General features: G+C 33.1%; 1 protein-coding gene across 4 annotated transcripts in view; it reads left to right on the top strand.

The window, feature by feature from the left end:
- LOC149577671 (succinate dehydrogenase subunit 5, mitochondrial-like) overlaps positions 1-3,039 on the top strand; it is a 34,933-nt gene extending 31,894 nt beyond the window's left edge. For all 4 annotated transcript variants that reach the window (XM_089824976.1, XM_089824979.1, XM_089824993.1 and 1 more), the window contains 3 exons: positions 1,710-2,035; positions 2,335-2,520; positions 2,740-3,039. In XM_089824976.1, coding sequence (XP_089681102.1) covers positions 1,710-2,035; positions 2,335-2,520; positions 2,740-2,796 — 569 coding nt within the window. In that variant the 3' untranslated portion in view covers positions 2,797-3,039. The remainder of the gene's footprint in view (positions 1-1,709; positions 2,036-2,334; positions 2,521-2,739) is intronic.
- Positions 3,040-17,785: the final 14,746 nt, after the last annotated feature.

The raw sequence follows: 17,785 nt of genomic DNA, 5'->3' as shown, positions 1-17,785 counted from the left end.
TGTAGGGGATCTGATAACCAAGCAACAAACCATAGTAACAGCTTCTGCCAACACTTCTGTTCTAACTGGAGAGAGTAAACATACTCCTAGCCCTCTTCGTCAATGTCTTGCTCATTCTTTCCGCTACTTCACTTCGTTGAGGTGTTTATGTAGTTGATTTATCTCTCTCTTTTTTCTGTAATCTTTATAGGATCTTTTGATATTTATTGATCAAAACTCACTACTATTATAAATTCTGAAAATATTACTTTTTCTGTTATTTGATTTTCCACAAGAACCCTAAATTCTTTTAAATGACTAAAGATTTTAGATTTGCTTCTGAGGAAATAAATCTATGTCATGATCATATTGAAAGCTTTTAGACGTTGCTGTAGAACCACGATCCTCCATCCCTAAATTGTACAATTTCTTAGGGAAAACTTATTTATCAGTTGTATTGTTTGATGAATTTCACCCTGTTTCTTCCAGATGTTCCCTGGGATGGCCTCTTCATGCACGTTCAGCAATACAGACTCTTTGCTTTTCAGTCCAAAATGTCGTGGTCACCTCATTTCATTATGGTAGGTTTAATTCCAGATATTGCAGCCCATAGATCTTTGCTGACAAGCATATCCACCATTTTGAGTGTCTACTGTTCAAAGTCTGTGTTGGAGGATTTTTCCATCACTATTTTTCATGTTCTTATTATTTATTCTGTAGCAAGATCTTTTTCTGTGTGAGCTCCCAGCCAATTGAAGACTAGAAGAAAACATCATTGTGCCTAAGACTTAAAAATTGATGTGGTCAGGTCCAGATATCAAATGAAAGGAAGGAGAGGTGTGGAATATGCTTTTTACATTAATTTATGAGAGGTTATACATATAAAAATTAACTAATCTTATAGTTACAAGGATATAAACACAAAAAGTTCAAATTTAAAACAATATACCATAACAGCACATAGATCTTTAATCACAACCATATCCTCCATCTTGAGCATCTAGAGTTCAAAGTCTGTTGGAGAATTTTTCCGTAACTATTTTTCATGTTCTTGTCAGTTATTCTGTAGCAAGATCTTTTTCTGTGTGAGCTTCCAGCCAATTGAAGACTGGAAGGAAATATCATTATGCCGAAGACCTAAAAACTGATGGGATCAGGCCCAGATATCAAATGAAAGGAAGTAGAGGTGTGGATTATGCTTTTTACATTAATTTATGAGAGCTTATACATATAAAAGTTAACTAGTCTCATAGTTACAAGGATATAAGCTCAAAAAATTTAAAACAATATACCATAACACAGTGACCTGTATGGGGAGAACTCTTTTAGAAGAATCACTGCATCCTCCAAAGCAACTCAATTTATTATTTAGTAATCAATTTTACAATACTCTCGCAGAGTCGAAGCCTTTATAGGCCCAATATCAACAAGATTATGAGTTATTTGACAGCTTGACAGCGCTTACAAAACATACTATGAGCGTATTGTCTAGTGCTTCAGCTTCACTGAAGAAGCAAAGAGGCAAACCGTTTGTAGTTTGTTTACTTAAGTTTGATTAGAATGCACACTTATTTTTCATAAATGGTTATTGCTTATGTCACATGATAGTCAGGAGCTCAAATGATCCAGACTGTTGGTTACAATCAGAGAGATCATAATTTGTTGTATGACATGGTATGTAGCAGACCGTCTCTTTAAACTATATTGAAGGAACTAATAATCCTATGCAGATATTAAATGCAGGTTTCCAGTTTCACTCAAGATTCCTATTTGGGCTCCTACACGAGCATTTAGTTCCGACATTAGCTTGTTTCCCCCAGTAACAGATCCTGATGTTAAGAGGGCACTCAAGGATGTATTGGCTGCGAATTGGGATGAGCTTGACGAATCTCTCAGGTCAACTGTTATGGATGCTTTGTCAAAAGAAACAGATGATAAGTCTGGGAAAGAAGCTTTGGCCAATGCATGGCGTGCGGCAGAGGCAGTGGAGCACTTCTCAGGAGTTTTAGAATCCTTGAGAATGGAAATAGACGAAATAAGTGGGTCTACAGGCGAGGTTTGTATCATCTTTCTGCACTTGTTATGTAGGTCTCATCATTGAAATTAAAATTTGAATGTCTTTGTCCATGATATAAACATGCATTTGGAATAAAACAAAACTTGTATATGATGTGTATTCTTTTTTGTAAAATATGTGCACGTTTTTCAATTGAACTTTATGGTTGTCAAAGTTTGTCAGAATAAATATACTGTGTCTTGCAATGTGACAAGTTTGTGTCCTTGTTTGGGGTTGTTTCATATCCAACATGAAAGCATGTTATCATATTTCTTACCAGAAGGGAGCTTCATGTGCAGAATGTGAGACCCTTACCAGATGAACTTCAAGGTGCTTTACAGGCCGCATATAAACGCTACAGCAATTACTTGGATGCCTTTGGTTCTGAAGAAACCTACTTGAGAAAGAAAGTTGAAAATGAGCTTGGCACAAGTATGATTCAAATAAAGATGCGATGTGCTGGGCTTGATTCTGAGTGGGGAAAGGTGAATAGAATTTACCAAATAGTTTTTTTAGTAGTCTGGCATTTTATTGAGTTGTATCATTTAGTAGTTGGAACTGATATGAGATGCCAAATTTTATGTTTTGATGATGCATTGAGTTGTCAAAGTTAAACTAGTCGCTGTTATTTGCTGAATTTCACTGCTTATTCGTTCTAGTCTATGCTGTTTTATTAACTGAAGTTGCCAATTTTTGGTTGACAGGTTACACTTATTGGAACCTCTGGAATTTCTGGCTCATACATTGAACAACGTAGTTAATTATTTCAAAACAGTCCCTAAAAAAGATGTGAAGTGGAATTTTAATTGGAAGTTTGCCAAGCCTCTTCAACCTTCATACATTTCAATATATATCATTCTGGAGTAATTTGCAAGAAACTAATTGTTTGTTGAAAGTCTATTGACAGAGATTTTGAAACTTATAGCTCGGACTCCAAAAGTAAATAAAACATTTGCTTTAGACGTAATAAGTACTTTCTCCAATAAATAATCTTTTTGATAGCATGGCTGGGTGTTTTGGACTAATGGAAAGTTGTTTTTGACTTTTATGATATTGTCTAATATGAGGGCAGTGGGTTGGTTCAACCATTATAATTTAGGCAGCCACTGAAATGCCATCTCGTCAATCATTGTATGCAGGTATATGATATTAGTTTACACATTCAAGTACATTAAAAAAAAATATTGTTCATTTAGTTTTTCTATCTGCAATGGATTCAGAATGCATATTGATTTTTCTATAATTGTCTTGCTAGCTTTCTTATTTAGATGCATGAATGGAATGGGGAAATGGAAACTTGGTTTTTGCTATTGGCAATTTGCTTTAGTTAGTCTTCTGTTCAATACGTTTAACCTCCACAACAAAACAGAGAAATTGGAATATTTGTTGATCTCTAGGGCCTGTTTGTTTGCTGGAATTGAACCAGAATTGGTAGGAACAAATTGTTAAAAAAAAATTAATCTTTGGATGTGTCAAAGTGGAATTGGAATATGAGTTTCGAGTTCTTATTTTGGTCCAAAATGAGGATTTGTTAATTCCAACTCAAGAGGTGGAATTGGAATTGAATCAAATTTGATTTTTTATTTTTCCCACTTAGAATTGGAATTGGAATTGGAATTAGAAAATCAAATGTGATTTTTTAACTTTTCCTGCTCAACAAAACTCTATTCTGAATTAACAGATCCAACATCTGACAAATTTGAGATATAAGAAAAATGCAACCCTAATGCCTACAGCGAGACGAGCCCTAAGTGGATGTCTATGGTGTGTGGAAGATTTGGCAGCTATGTAATAATCCTAGGAGGATATTAATTGGAGTGGACATGGGGAGAACAAGTAGTTGAGTATTTGTGGGCCCTAAGTGGATGTCTATGGTGTGGAAGATTTGGCAGCTATGTAATAATCCTACGAGGATTTCTAATTGGAGTGGACATAGGGAGAACAAGGAATTGAGTATTTTTGGTAAGTTTCTAAATGGAAGACCTAATCCTAGGAGGATTTCTAATTGGAGTAGACATTAGGAGAGAAGAGAAGATAAATCTATTAATGTCCAACAACAAACCAACACAAATCTATGGGATCGAAAAACTTACAACCAAGAAAGCAACCAACAGGACACCAAACAATGTCTACGAAAGAACAAGAACGAGTTTGAGTATTTGGGGCAAGTTTTTGAAATGGAAGACCTTTGGGAGTATAGGAGAGGGTTTGGAATGCCAATGAATTCTAAGATGAATGCGAGATGAAAATCAAAGATGAGGTTCAACCTTGGGCGATCTATGGGACTAAAAACTTACAACCAAGAAAGCAACCAACAGGACACCAAGCAACGTCTACGAAAGAACAAGAAGAACGAGTTTGAGTATTTGGGGCAAGTTTTTGAAATGGAAGACCTTTGGGAGTATAGGAGAGGATTTGGAATGCCAATGAATTCTAAGATGAATGCGAGATGAAAATCAAAGATGAGGTTCAACCTTGGGTGATTTCTTCCATTTTCAATCATTGGGAAAGGAAGGAAACAATGAAGATAGGAAAATTTGCTATCACATCTTGAAGAGTTTGATGCATAGGGAGGAAGAATATGAACAAGAGACATGAAAGTAGGGTTTTCAAGGATTTAAATAAAGTGGGTTTTAGGTCAAATATATGTATTTTTATAGTAATAATAGTTTACAAATATTTTTTTAATACAAGTGTCAATACAAGCCCAATTATAGCAATTTTGAAATCTCTTGCACAAGTGAACGCTTCCTTGCGCTGTGCTAGTCACTTTCGCTCCCTAGATGATTTTGGCCTTGTCTAATGGCCCTGGTCATGTGGTTAGTTTGTCTGTGGTGATTGATAGGTCTGTCTTAGGTGTACCAACAAGTGCTACTGTAGGTGTCAAGGGTTCGGTAGATATTGATGGTGCCAGTCTATCAATCCCTATTCTATTTGTGTTGGGAAGGGCAAATTGTTTTCGCTTTCTCATTTTGCAGGAAGTTGTGGCGTGGAAGGTGGTTATTATGGGGTTTGAGGCTGCTTGTGGTAAGGGTGTCGATGTTCTTGTGCATGGCTAGTCTTTGGTGGTTTTGTTAGGAGGGTCCTATTCTTCGATGCGGTCTGGTATTGGGGGCTTGGGTGGTTTGAAAAGGCCCTCTATGCACAATCTATTTGTAATGTCGGGGGTTTGGGAACTGTCAGTAAGGCACCAATTTATGAACCCTTTCCTACTTGCAACCCCATTTTAGTCAACTTGGATAATGATACAATTTTAAAGATTGAGCAATAGATTGAGGCCCTTGAGGTGGATACAATTATTTATTGATGTATGGGCTTTTAGCCCTCCCTAAATGGGCTCCATGCTTGGATATATGAGCATTGTGATCCATATCTTACTAGTTTTGTCCAAATGTTTACTCTGGCTCAAGGTTTTTTATTGCCATATTCAACAATGTGGAGGACAGGATAACCATTCCATGTGATCATTTCTTCACATGGGAAAACCATTTCCCTCTAATGGTTAAACCTTTGCATAAGGATTTTAATTTTGCCATTGAATCTCTTAGCAAAATCCCTACTCTGGAAATGACTTCCTAAATCTCCCTCTTCATCCTTGGCATGATCTTGTTCTTGAAGTTGGAGAGGCTTTAGGTGACTTTTTAATGGTGGATTTAGATTCCTTTGATATAATGCATTCTACCTATGCACAAATTCTTGTTGATATATATGCTTTAAAAGGCTTTCAATGAAGATTAAATTTTGCAGTCCTATTGGCTCTTGGGCTTAGTTTTTAGATTATGAAGGTCTTCCAATTTGATGTAGAAAGTGCTTAAAAATTGTGCATGTTGCGGCAAAGTGAGTTTGGAAAAATCAAATCTAAGATTCCCTCCACATGGCGGGAAGGGGCTTTGTGGCAACACTATACGACGGTAAAAAATTTGCACTTATTGTGGAAGCTCCCTCAGATGCTATTGATGCTGATCAACGATAAGGTTATATTGTCCTACAGTAAGGTTATATTGTCCTTTATTCTGATCATTTGTTGGATGTGGTTCTGATTAAAAGGATGTTGCTATTGTGGTCTCTCCTATGGCTAGCTCTGTTCATGGATTATTTGGTGTTAATTTAGTTGCCATTGTTGATTAGATAAAGATTAGTGTTGCTTGTTCAACCCAACATAGTATTATTGAGTTTGTTTTGGTTGTTAGTGATCAATGTAAAAGCAATAAGGCTCCTATGGGAAGGATTATTGATGCTAGCCTCGCCCAAAATGGTTTTCAGAAGGGAGGATCTGTTGGCTTTGCCTCCCTTGGTTCAATTGTTGGCCATAATGGTGTTGGTTTTTCTGGCTCTGGTTACCTTGTTGATTCACATGCCAAATTTGAAGAGAGATGGACTACGGTTAAAGAAAAATATGCAAAGAAATTTCCCTCTCATCCATCTGATTATTCTCCTAATTCACATAATTTGGGAATTAAGGAGAAATCTTAAATCTGCGTTTGGTTCTTTTTTTGGCCTCCTTGGATGATCTGATGTTTGAGTGCATTATTTTCGTGACTTCTATTTTGTGTCTGTGGAGGTTGCGAGTTGTGATGTCCCCTTCTTTGTCAAAGTCTTGTTTTGTCTTTGTTTTGTTTCTCTATGTGGAGCTCATTGTATATCTTTTGGTTTGGGCTTCATGTCGCCTTGTTTAAAACTTTCTTTGTGTTGGGTTTCAAGGCCCCTTCAAAATTTGTTTTACTTAACTTAAAAAATGAGATCAATTATAGTTCCTTTTAAATAACCCCACGAGGAGTCACCAATAGAGGACCAAGAGTTGCAACATAGAAATTCATTTATTTAGATATCACCTCCACACTAGAACCCAACTGTGGAGGATAATGTCATAACTCTAAATCCATGTTAGATTCATTGTGAGATTGGGTCTACACAATGATAACTCAATGTTTTAATAAATTAAGATCAACCCTTGTTCAAGTCAATTGTAAGTTGAAAAATTGAAAGCAAGAGCATCACTTTAATGGTGAATTTATGCTCATTTTGACATTAGGAGTTTCCTTGAGTTTGTTTAGGTTAGTTTGGTTTTAGGGGATTTGCAATGGTTTAGGTTGTATAAATATGCCTAGGATGTCAAAATTGGGATTATTATACCAAAATGCAAATTTGATTTTCCTAGTTAATTTTGGCTTGTGGGAGAGTTGGGGTTTGTTCCTTAAATTTAAGCATTTTTATGCAAGTAAAGTCTTCGAAGAAAATGTGAAGCCATACAGGGTCTCTTTGCAATGTTTGTTTTAAGTCCCAGGCAAGGTTCAAGGGCAAAGTTATGCAAGTATTAAGCTAACTATTTTTGGATGTTTTTTCACACGAATGAATGAATACACATGCTCCAAGAAGCTAGGAGGGAGTTTTTGATAGAAAACCCTTGTTTTGACATTTTTTGGGAGATATTTTTGAGATATTAGTTTTACTTTGTACAACCGACTTAGTGTTATGTTGTGAGAATCAAATTCAATTGGTTTCAAGTGATTCCATTATGTTTTGTTCAAGTTATGAAAAAAGTACCATTGATTGCCTTGTCATGAGGCAAGGGTTCCCAGTGAGAAATAATATCATAACTTTTAATTGCACCATTGAAAAATCGTAAAACTTGATGAAATCTTTTAGTAGGTTGTTGCCTAGGTGCTTGCCAAAGGAAAAGTCTTAATTCAGCCATTTGTGAAAGTTATGTGGAGCTAGGAGGAAAATGAGAATTAGCGTGGATGTAGGACTTATTGTAGTGAAAGCTAATCAAAGAAGAAGAGTTGTTGTGTGGGATATGACTAGCCAAGAAGAAATAGATTGTTGAAGGAACTCAAGGGTGATAGAACCAAGGTAAAATGGAACTTCCAATATTTGTAGGTAGCTTGAATGGAGAACTCCTTGTTTGAATAGAAGTGTTGGACAAGTACTTTTGTGTTTGAGGGGGTATCTAAAGAGCAACAATAAAGTTGGCCAAGACAAACTTGAGAGGTAATACATCTGTATGGTTGGGATTATGTTCAAGAAGAAAAGACTAAGAGAAGGAAGAAAAGCAACACAAAGATTACTTCTTGGAATAGTATGGTTGCCAAGTTGAAGGGGAAACTCTTGCCTAGTGATTATACAACTTAGTAGTATAGGAAGGGTGCAAATGTTGAAGCAAAATGATTTGGGCATGAAAGAGTATACTTGTAGTGCCTGCCCCTAAGTCGCATTTCAGTTATCATTGCCAAACTCTTTTAGGCCAGTTTTATACTTGATGTTTAGTAGCATTACTTTCATATTTTCAGATATTGTTTCAGATTTAGTTGATTATATGATGAGATTACTTGGTACTCTATATTTCATGTATGTATGATGATTATTCAGTGTTTTTAGTTATCGATGATGATTAGTTAGATGGTTTATTATCACGTGTTTTCTTATGGATACTTACCCCATACTGCATGTTTATGGTGTGCGTGTTTGTTTTCTTTATGTATGGTGTTTCTGATGTGGTTAAGGAAGGGAGTTGTAGTCACCTGCTAGTCAGAATCTACACAATGCACCACTTCTTGCCATTGCTTGTTTAGCTTAGAATATTGTTGCTTGTTTAGCTTAGAATATTGTGTTTGTACATGCGTGAATTTTATGCAGGTTGCAGGTACCGAGTATCGACTTCCCTGAATTGCCAGGATGAGTGTACCCTATCGCATTATCTCAATGGTAAGAGAGGGGAGATAAATCTTAAAGTCCAAATCCTAAACCCTTTAGCCATTTGACTTAATTGATAATTAGGACAAGTATCTGACTTGAGTACCCTCCGAATGCATCGAATGATGTTAATTCGTGATTATAACCCTTTAGTTTGATTTTGTATGTGTTCTTCTATGATGAGTTTTCGTACATTGTTTATGAGTCCGTAATGATTTTTCATTTATTAAGTCTAATTAAAAGATTAAATTAATGATTTAATTTAATGAAAAATTATTATGAGATTTTAATGTTTAATTATATTTAATTAATTGAGAAATTAATTAAATAAAAAGAATTAAATTGGAGATTAAAGTTATAAGTATAAATTTAGAACATGATAATATTTATTTAATTTAATAATAATATATTTAGAGTTCATTTTTAAATAAATGCTAAATATTATTGTTATTTAAGTTAATAAATATTTTATCAATTAAGTTTCTAAAATAAAATTAAAAGTGAAAAACATATTAAATTATTAAAAGATTCTAGATCGCATGATGCGAGTATAAGATGAAAATAAAAAAAATTAATTAAAAAGATAAAATAAGTGAAAATAATAATGTTATTTTAATTTCATAAAGTGCACATGGGATTAAAAGTAATAAATTAATCAAAAATAGAAGTCAAGTGGAAAATTAAATAAAGTTATTTAATAATTCATTTAACGGGCATAAAAAGATAAAAGCAAAGATAATAAAAGTTAATTTGAAGTTGAGTCTGGTGAGTGGAGAGTTCTCTCGGGTGAATGCACAATTAGTGCCCCGATTTGAGGAGAAAACTCTTTATCACAACTTTGGGGTTCATTTTTGAGGAACCACGATTTTTGGAGACACGATTTTTGGGAGACGAATTTTTGGAGACGAATTTTGGAGGCAAATTTTAGAAAGAGAATTCTAGGAAAGATTTTTAGGGAAAAGTTATTGAAGAGGAGCGAATTCTCTCACAGTTTTTTGGGGATTTCGTATTAGCATCAGGATCAGGTAGGGTCTTGTGTTTTGATTATTGATTAATTACACAATTTTCCCTTCTTGTCTTCTTCGTGTCTATGGATTGTAAATTTGAATTCTCTGTGATGGAAGTTTAAACATTTCAATATTATGAATTTTTATATGCTGGTCAATTAACTTTTGTATACAAAGTGATTAGAAAAGAAATCGAATAACCCTTGTTTTTCTAAATTAAAGAACATAGGATTTAATCGGGAAGGGGTTGAATCTAAAGATGAAATTCTAAATTTGGATGGTTGATATTATTTGCTCTATCAGAGTATAGATGAAATTAATTATATATATATATATATATATATATATATATATATATATATATATATATAAAATAAATATTTAACAAATTTATTTATTCATAAATTTTATAAATTAAATAAATTTTAAAAGAGGAAAATTGATTAATACTAAAGCAAAGTTTATATTTAAAAAAAAAAAATTAATGTGGATTGGGGAGGGACGACTTAGCCACCCCCTGCCCCCATTTATTATTGTTAGCAGGTGACTGCTGTATGTAGTCGTACCTGCTGATGCAGGACGACTGTAACAACAATCCTTGTGCAACGTACGAATGCCGCAGGATAGCGATTTAAAATCACTAGTTATATTTTATTTAAAAATTTTACATGCCGTCCCAAAACAATCAAATTCGATTGTGATTTAAGTTTTTTTTTAATAATTTAAATTGCATTTAGTTTTTTTTTATAAGTTTTAATCAAATTTAATTTATGTCATTAGTATTTTTACTATTAAATTTTTCTGATATTTTACAATTTGATACATTAATAATAAATATTATATATTGAAATAAAAATTTAATCAATTTAAATTAAATATGTTTCAAATAATATTTGTTAAGATTAGAAGTTATTATTAAGGATTAAAATATGGATTTTAATAAAATTGTAATTATTTTATTTAAAATCATTAAGGGTTATTTTTATAACTTAATAAAATAAAAAAGGTTATCCTAGATTATTTTGTTAGGAAATTTGACTTTTAAATGTGAGAGTAACTTTATATATATGGGTTGAATTAATTATCGGGTTAAATTATAAGGGTAATACTGAGAACCTTATACACTTAAAATGATCATTGAAATGCAAACTGAAACCTTATATTCAACTTAACCATGTGATTTAAAACAAGCCAAAACATGTATTTGCATCTTGTTTCTTATGATGTCTATGTTTGGGGTTTCGGGTTGATCTAGCTTTGACCAGTTTAGGTTGTTACTAGAGGCTTGGGGGTTATGCGATTGTGATATTATGATGATTTGTTCTCGATCTTTCTAAACCCAACCATGGTGATGTGTTGATATGCTCTATGATGGATGTATTTACTGGTTGTTATAGCTTTCCAATCTTCTTGTGTGAAGTTGAGTTGTATGTTTATGAGACATCTAACTTAACCATTTATGAGTCCTCGATTAGTTATACTTGGGCTGCTTTCCAGTCGCCTTGATGGGACTAAAGTGTTTGCTATGTTCCTGATGATGTCATTTTGTGACATGTTTGACTTGACCATTTTGGAGTCTTCGATCAGTATTGTGATCTATTATTGGGACACTTGTTGGTTGCTCATTGGAGAACCATTGGATATTGTGATTTATCACTAATGCCTTCAGTTGCTTATAGAGAACTGTCGTGATCAATATGATTATATTTGGATGCTTTTCAGTTGCTCGTGGAGAATTGATGTGATTATTGTGGATTATATTTATGATGCTTTCAATCGCTTGTATAGGAATGAGGTGATTTTATTATGATTCTTGGATTGGTGATTTCATGAGCCTAGGGTAGGTTATCTATGTGTAGTGTCGAGAAGTGGCTTGCAATGGGGGTTGGGGCCCTTAGAGGCTGCCTGGAGAAACCCATTGTAAGTTGTTTTAATAAGTGAAAACATCTCACCTAAATAATGACTTAAATGAACCTAATAAGATAACTGTATGTTCTCTCCCATGCCTTGAGTGCTAGTACATACTAGGATGGGGTAGAGAGAATGCTTCGTTGCGACCTTGCATTCCATAGTATGGCTCGTCAGTACAAGAGGATACTAGTGGCCGAAGGATCACAGGGGACCCGAGATTCTTAAGGGATTGCTTGGGTAACTTCCAACATGACTTTTACGATGACACTTTCCCGCTTACATAGTAGGTTTCCTACATGTCTTTGTGTGCCTTTGGGTCTAGATGTCGATCTATGTTGCAACCTTTGAGTTAGTGTACTTTTAGGATTTCCCTGACTTAGAGAGTACTTGTGTTTTGTGTTTTGATATCTTGTTTGGGACTTGAGACTATCTCCTCAGTGCGGTGGGAGTGGGCCATTTAGGTTCCACGTGGTTGGATGGTAGTGCTTTTTACTCTTACCTTTGAGATCCATCCGTGGTCACCGTGGCTAGAGCTTTCTTGGTTGGCATTTACCTTCATTCTGTTCATGGATCATTATGACAGATGGTTAGATTTGATGATGGATGTTTTATCATTATTGATGTATGGATGTATCATGTATGGTGGATGATTTCATTTATTTTATTGTTCATATCATGGATCTGAAGAGGATGATTTATTTCTATTTTTACATAGGTATATTCTTTTAAGCCTTTCATACCTTGTGACATGTATAGTGGATGAATGAGCATTCCAAATTAATTTGCCAAGAGGCATTTGGAACAAATGTATGTTAAATGGAATTTGGACTTTATAATTATTCTTTCATGTGGATATGGTAGTTGATAGACTTAGAATTAATTAAATTTAAATGTGACTCAACGTCTTGGGATCCTTAAGGAATGTAACCTGTTATGTATGTTTGTTGATGATTACATGTTATGGCTTTCGCTACTATGTGTTTGATGTGTATGTTATACTTTCTTACTTCAAAAAAAAAAGTTTTAGCAAACTTAGTAAAACTTTAGGTTAATTCTTTTGGATCCCTTGGCGGGGCGTTACAATACTAAAGAGCTCTACAAGTTGATTATCATATCAAAACACATGGAAGATGACATTGTTGCAAGACATTTCGATGTATTGAAGTACAACTTGCAAAATGGGTTGAGCTTTATAAGCTCTAGGAGAGTGTTATCAACTAGCCTTGAATAAAAGTTGATTAAGAAGCAAGAAAAAATGAACAGAGGCAGAGGAAGGAATTTAAGAGGTAAAGGTCCATATGTTGGTAGAGGACAATCACAAAGAAATCAATATGAGTCAAACACCAAACACGATCGAGCACTAAGTTCAAGGCAAAGTTTTAGAGGAGAAAGGCCTAACCTTAGAAAAAGTTGTGGACAAAGAGGAGGAATTATTGGTTTTACAGGTAAATGTTACAAGTGCAACAAGTTTGTAGGTCATCAAGCTTGGGAGTGTCTAGTAGAGTAATCCACTAGTGACCTTAGAAATGAAAGGACTCATTTTGCTGAAGGAGTCTGAGTAAAAAATTGAACTCCTCACCATAACCAAAAGCCAGAGATGAGAGAATCATTGATGATGACATCGATCAAGGTTCCAATGAAGGAGGAGTCATTTCAAGGGAAGTCATTATTCATGATTGTTTTCAAGTGTCTAAGCAAGTGTTATCAAGTTGTTCTAGACTTAGGTAGTATTGATAATCTAATTGCAATTGAGATGGCAAAGCAATTGAAATTAAAAAATTTACCCATCCTCCACCTTATAAAGCTACATGGTTGAATAAGAGACATCAATTACTAATGAAGTGTTGTGTAGAGTTTCAAATAAAAAGGTATAAGGACAAGGTGTTATATTATGTCATCCCTAGAGATGTTTGTTGTGCTATTTAGTAGGCCTTGACAATAGGATAGAAATACAATGCATGATAGTTGGAAGAATGTCTATCTTTTAGAGAAGGATGGAGTTACTTCTACCTTAGCACCTTTGAAGGAGGAAGATAAAAACTAAAAGATTGGCTCAAGTAAAGAGTTTTTAAAGATAATTAAGGGAAAAAATATAGGACTTTAAATAATGGTCAAACTAAGGCTATTATGATAACAACAAAATGTGATGAGTTGCCTTAGAAAATTCAAGATATGTTAAAGAGGTATGTTATAGTTATGGATGAACTTCTAGACTATTTACCTCCGATAAGAGAAATTAGTCACTATATAGACTTTATACTAAGGGTTAGTCTACTTAACAAAGAAACCTAAAAGATAACACCCCGATACGTGAAGAGATCAGAAAATAAGTACATCAATGAGAGTCGTAGTCCTTGTCCAATTTCAACTATTTTGACACATGTTGTTCCTAGATTTAGGTTCCTACCTAGATGAGGATAACTTGGAAGTTTTGTAGGAGTTGGACAAGAGTGTACCCTGGAAGGCAACCTTTAGGGTTTTATACATGTCGACTCTTCTTTTGGTGGTTGGGGAAAGGGGAGGAAAATTAAAAGCCAATGAGAAGCATCAAAGATTTTGAAACCCCTTTGGAATCCTCATTAGTAACAAGGATTTTTGACTAGAAGCACCTGTTAAGGCATACTAGAAATGTTCCTATTATCCCACTAAAATAGATGTTCTTTGAGAATTTCATTCCAACGAAATGACATGTTATAACACCAGACCATGAGCATTGAAAGAGTAACTAGACATGATTTGCCGACTTGTAAATATATGATGAACTATAAGAGCTTGAAAGTAACAAATGACAACTATACACATTTAGAATTGAAAGTAAACCTTTAGGTCTCTATAAATAACAAAAAACACAAATAAAAACAAAAATTGACATAGTCTTGTAAATCTCCTCTATTGATTATGGAGAATATTACAAGGCTAGGGTTTGAAAAAATAAATACACTATAATCAAAGTATTATTTTGAGTCAGGAACAAAAGACTCAGACTAAAAATCTAGATCTAATTGAACTCCAGTTTATAGTCTGCCTAGAGGTCTTTATAGGAACGAGAGCTCGAGGAGAGCTTGAGTCCCTACCTTATGTTATTAGTAGAATATATTATTATGACTTATTATTATTATAAAGTATTAAATGTAAGTGCAAGGAGATTTTTATATATAAGTAATTTAGAATTAAGTAATTTTGATGAAATTTAGTGAGAAACACTCATTAATTAATCTAATATAGCAATGTTGAGATTGTACTTTAAATTACTTAATAACTCTATTAATTAATTTGATTTTAATGATGTAATGATGAAAAATTCAAGAAATCAATCAATAAATATGAAAGATTTGTGAAGAAAACAAACTAAATATTTGTCTTTGGTTGTTATTTTTGATTTTTGAATTTAAAAATGAAACAAATTTTTTTTCCATTTCTATAGTTTCACATTTGACATACCTTAAATTCATTTTTCAAAATAAAATAAGAAGAAAATTACAAAAGTAACTAAATTGTAACGTTTGAAAAATAAAGAAAATCAATAAATTTTAACTTTCTCCATCAAAATGAATTTAATTATTTAATTAAATTTACTTTGATTTAAAGAAAGAAAATAAACAGATTGTGGTAGTTAAAATGGAACCATTTTTGTAACTATATTTAGTATTTAGCTTTAATTTGATTTTAATAGAAAATTAAATTTCTCTATAGTTATAATTGTAGTTATATTAAGTGTACAAAAATTAAAAATACATCAATAGCAATATTTATAAGTATATAGTATATTTTCAACCATATATACACATATATATTTTAATTATAATTTAATTAAAATTAAATTACTCATTTTAATATTATGGATGTTAACTTTCTTCAAAATCAATTTAATTTATTAAATTCTGATTTAAAAAAATTAAAATTAAAATCAATAAAATTTTAATTAAAAATTAAAAACGTAAATAACCTCATGAAAATCAAAAGAAAAAAAAATACACATTTTCTAACTATATAACTAGAAATTTATTATTTTTGAATAATTTAAGGATTGTTAATATTTTTGAAATAGGGTGAAGTATGTACATTGATGTTCAATATATTCTAAAAGTGTGTTATTTCAAAATAAACTAAATTAGCGTGTTTACAACGAATAAGCACCAATTATTTTGCAAACCACCACCATTGTATTCAATATTTTTTAGAATCTTTTTTTTAAGGAAATAGTTGTCAACCCCAACAAATTTGATCTACATCAATCAAAAATTTGAAAATAGTAAAACATAATTAATTTATAAAATATGACTTCCTAAACCTTAGTCCATTGCATTTGTCTCGAGAAATTAGTAATTGGGGGGTCAAATGAAAAAATAAGTTCCCTACCTTATATAAGGCAGTGACTAACAAATCCTCTTATATAAATCTCGAGAATGCAACCATAAAGGGTTTTGTAATTATGCCATGTGGAAGTCTCATCATGTTGGATGCAATAGTTGTCTTGGATGACTACCTATGCTCTTTATAACTCTTTATAACTTCCTCACCACCATGAGGTAATAAATCCCCAACTCCACTTACATTTATTCCTTATTGTTTGTGCATCGAGGTGATTGCATAGTTGGATCAAACTTGCCTTCGGTTCACTACTAGCCAAAAAAGTAACATCTTGCCTTAAAGGATATAAATCCTACCACTTTTGAACCATATGACCACATGATGGGCATGTGTCACAATGATGAAACCTAGAGAGGAGAAGCCTTACATAGAAGTGCTTGAAACTCTACAGTGATAACACATAGCCAACATATCGAAGTGCCAACCATTCTTGTATTCTTAACAATCTCTCCCTTTGTCATGGATGACAACACATGATGAAAAACCATTAATGCAAAAACATAAGCCTTATGAATACAATTTTTTGAATATCCTCAACATACTATAATCTTCCTAATAATATCCCCATTAGGTTCTTATATTTTTTTTTTCATCAATCAAGTTTGGTTTTCTATTGATTCTCTCCCCTTTTGACATCAATGACAAAGGTTTAAATGTGCCAAGTATCAACTGAAAATTTCCCCCTTTGATGAACATATTCATCAAAGTACTTGCATTGAATCAAGCCAATACACAACCAAAAAATATATCAAGTGCCGACAAATGATGTTATACCAAAAATCATTCCATAAGAACTTTGTATTAATTCTACCCACTACGACCCTTACCCATGAGAAGCAGTACCAAGCATCACGTCTTGGTGTATCGTTAGTGCTCTAATTGTACTGAATTGATGTAATGTTGCATCATTTATTCTTTGCTAGGTGGGGAGACTACCCCAAACATGCCTCTAAGATACTGAAAGGTGTCCTTAGACAATGGTTTTATAAATATATCTTCAATACGTTCCTTTGTACTCACATATTCAAATATGATCTTTTTCTTTGTTGCCTTCTCTTTTTGAAAATGAAATTTAATCACATGTTTCGTCCTTTGATGTAAAAACATCATCACTTGTGTTATCACAATACATGATATCAGATTTTGAAAAATATAGTACCAATATCTTTTAACATTTGCTTCATCCACATAATTTGATTACAATTGTTAGCTGCTGTAACATATTCTACCTCTATCATGGATTGTGAAGTACAATTGTAGACACTTAAAATTGTCCTAAACACTATATTAATTGATTAAATATTTCCCTTGACACTATAATTGGTTATTTATTAATAGGTTCATTTCCCTAATTTATTTAAATTTAATTTGTATTAAATTCATTTAATGCATAGTGCTTCATAAATTCCCTTTTAAATAAATCCTAATTTATTTAATTCCCTCCACTTTATCAATTTCTTTAAATCTTGTAATTAAGTTAAATCTTATTTAATTTAATCCTAATCCCATCCTAAAACCTAGTCTACACCCATCACTCTCATCCTTCTAAGCCTATCCATTAATCAATCCCACCTAATTATCCTAAGCACCTTTTAGCTCCTAAGTATTTTCTCACATGTGTGAGAAACTCACGATCCAATAAAGCTTCCATTTTATTATTTTATTCACACCTCTTACACCTCTTACACATTTTACTCCCTTTCCTTTCTCCAAGGTTTTTCAAACATGTGTGAGCAAACATTGAACCATCACTTTCATCTAAAAGGCT

This window comes from Cupressus sempervirens, chromosome 1, assembly GCF_028749045.1.
Source record: "Cupressus sempervirens isolate cs-2001-9-10 chromosome 1, ASM2874904v1, whole genome shotgun sequence".
Lineage (NCBI taxonomy): Eukaryota > Viridiplantae > Streptophyta > Pinopsida > Cupressales > Cupressaceae > Cupressus > Cupressus sempervirens.
The sequence above is the reverse complement of the archived record's forward strand: the minus strand, read 5'-3'. Positions and strand labels throughout refer to the sequence as shown.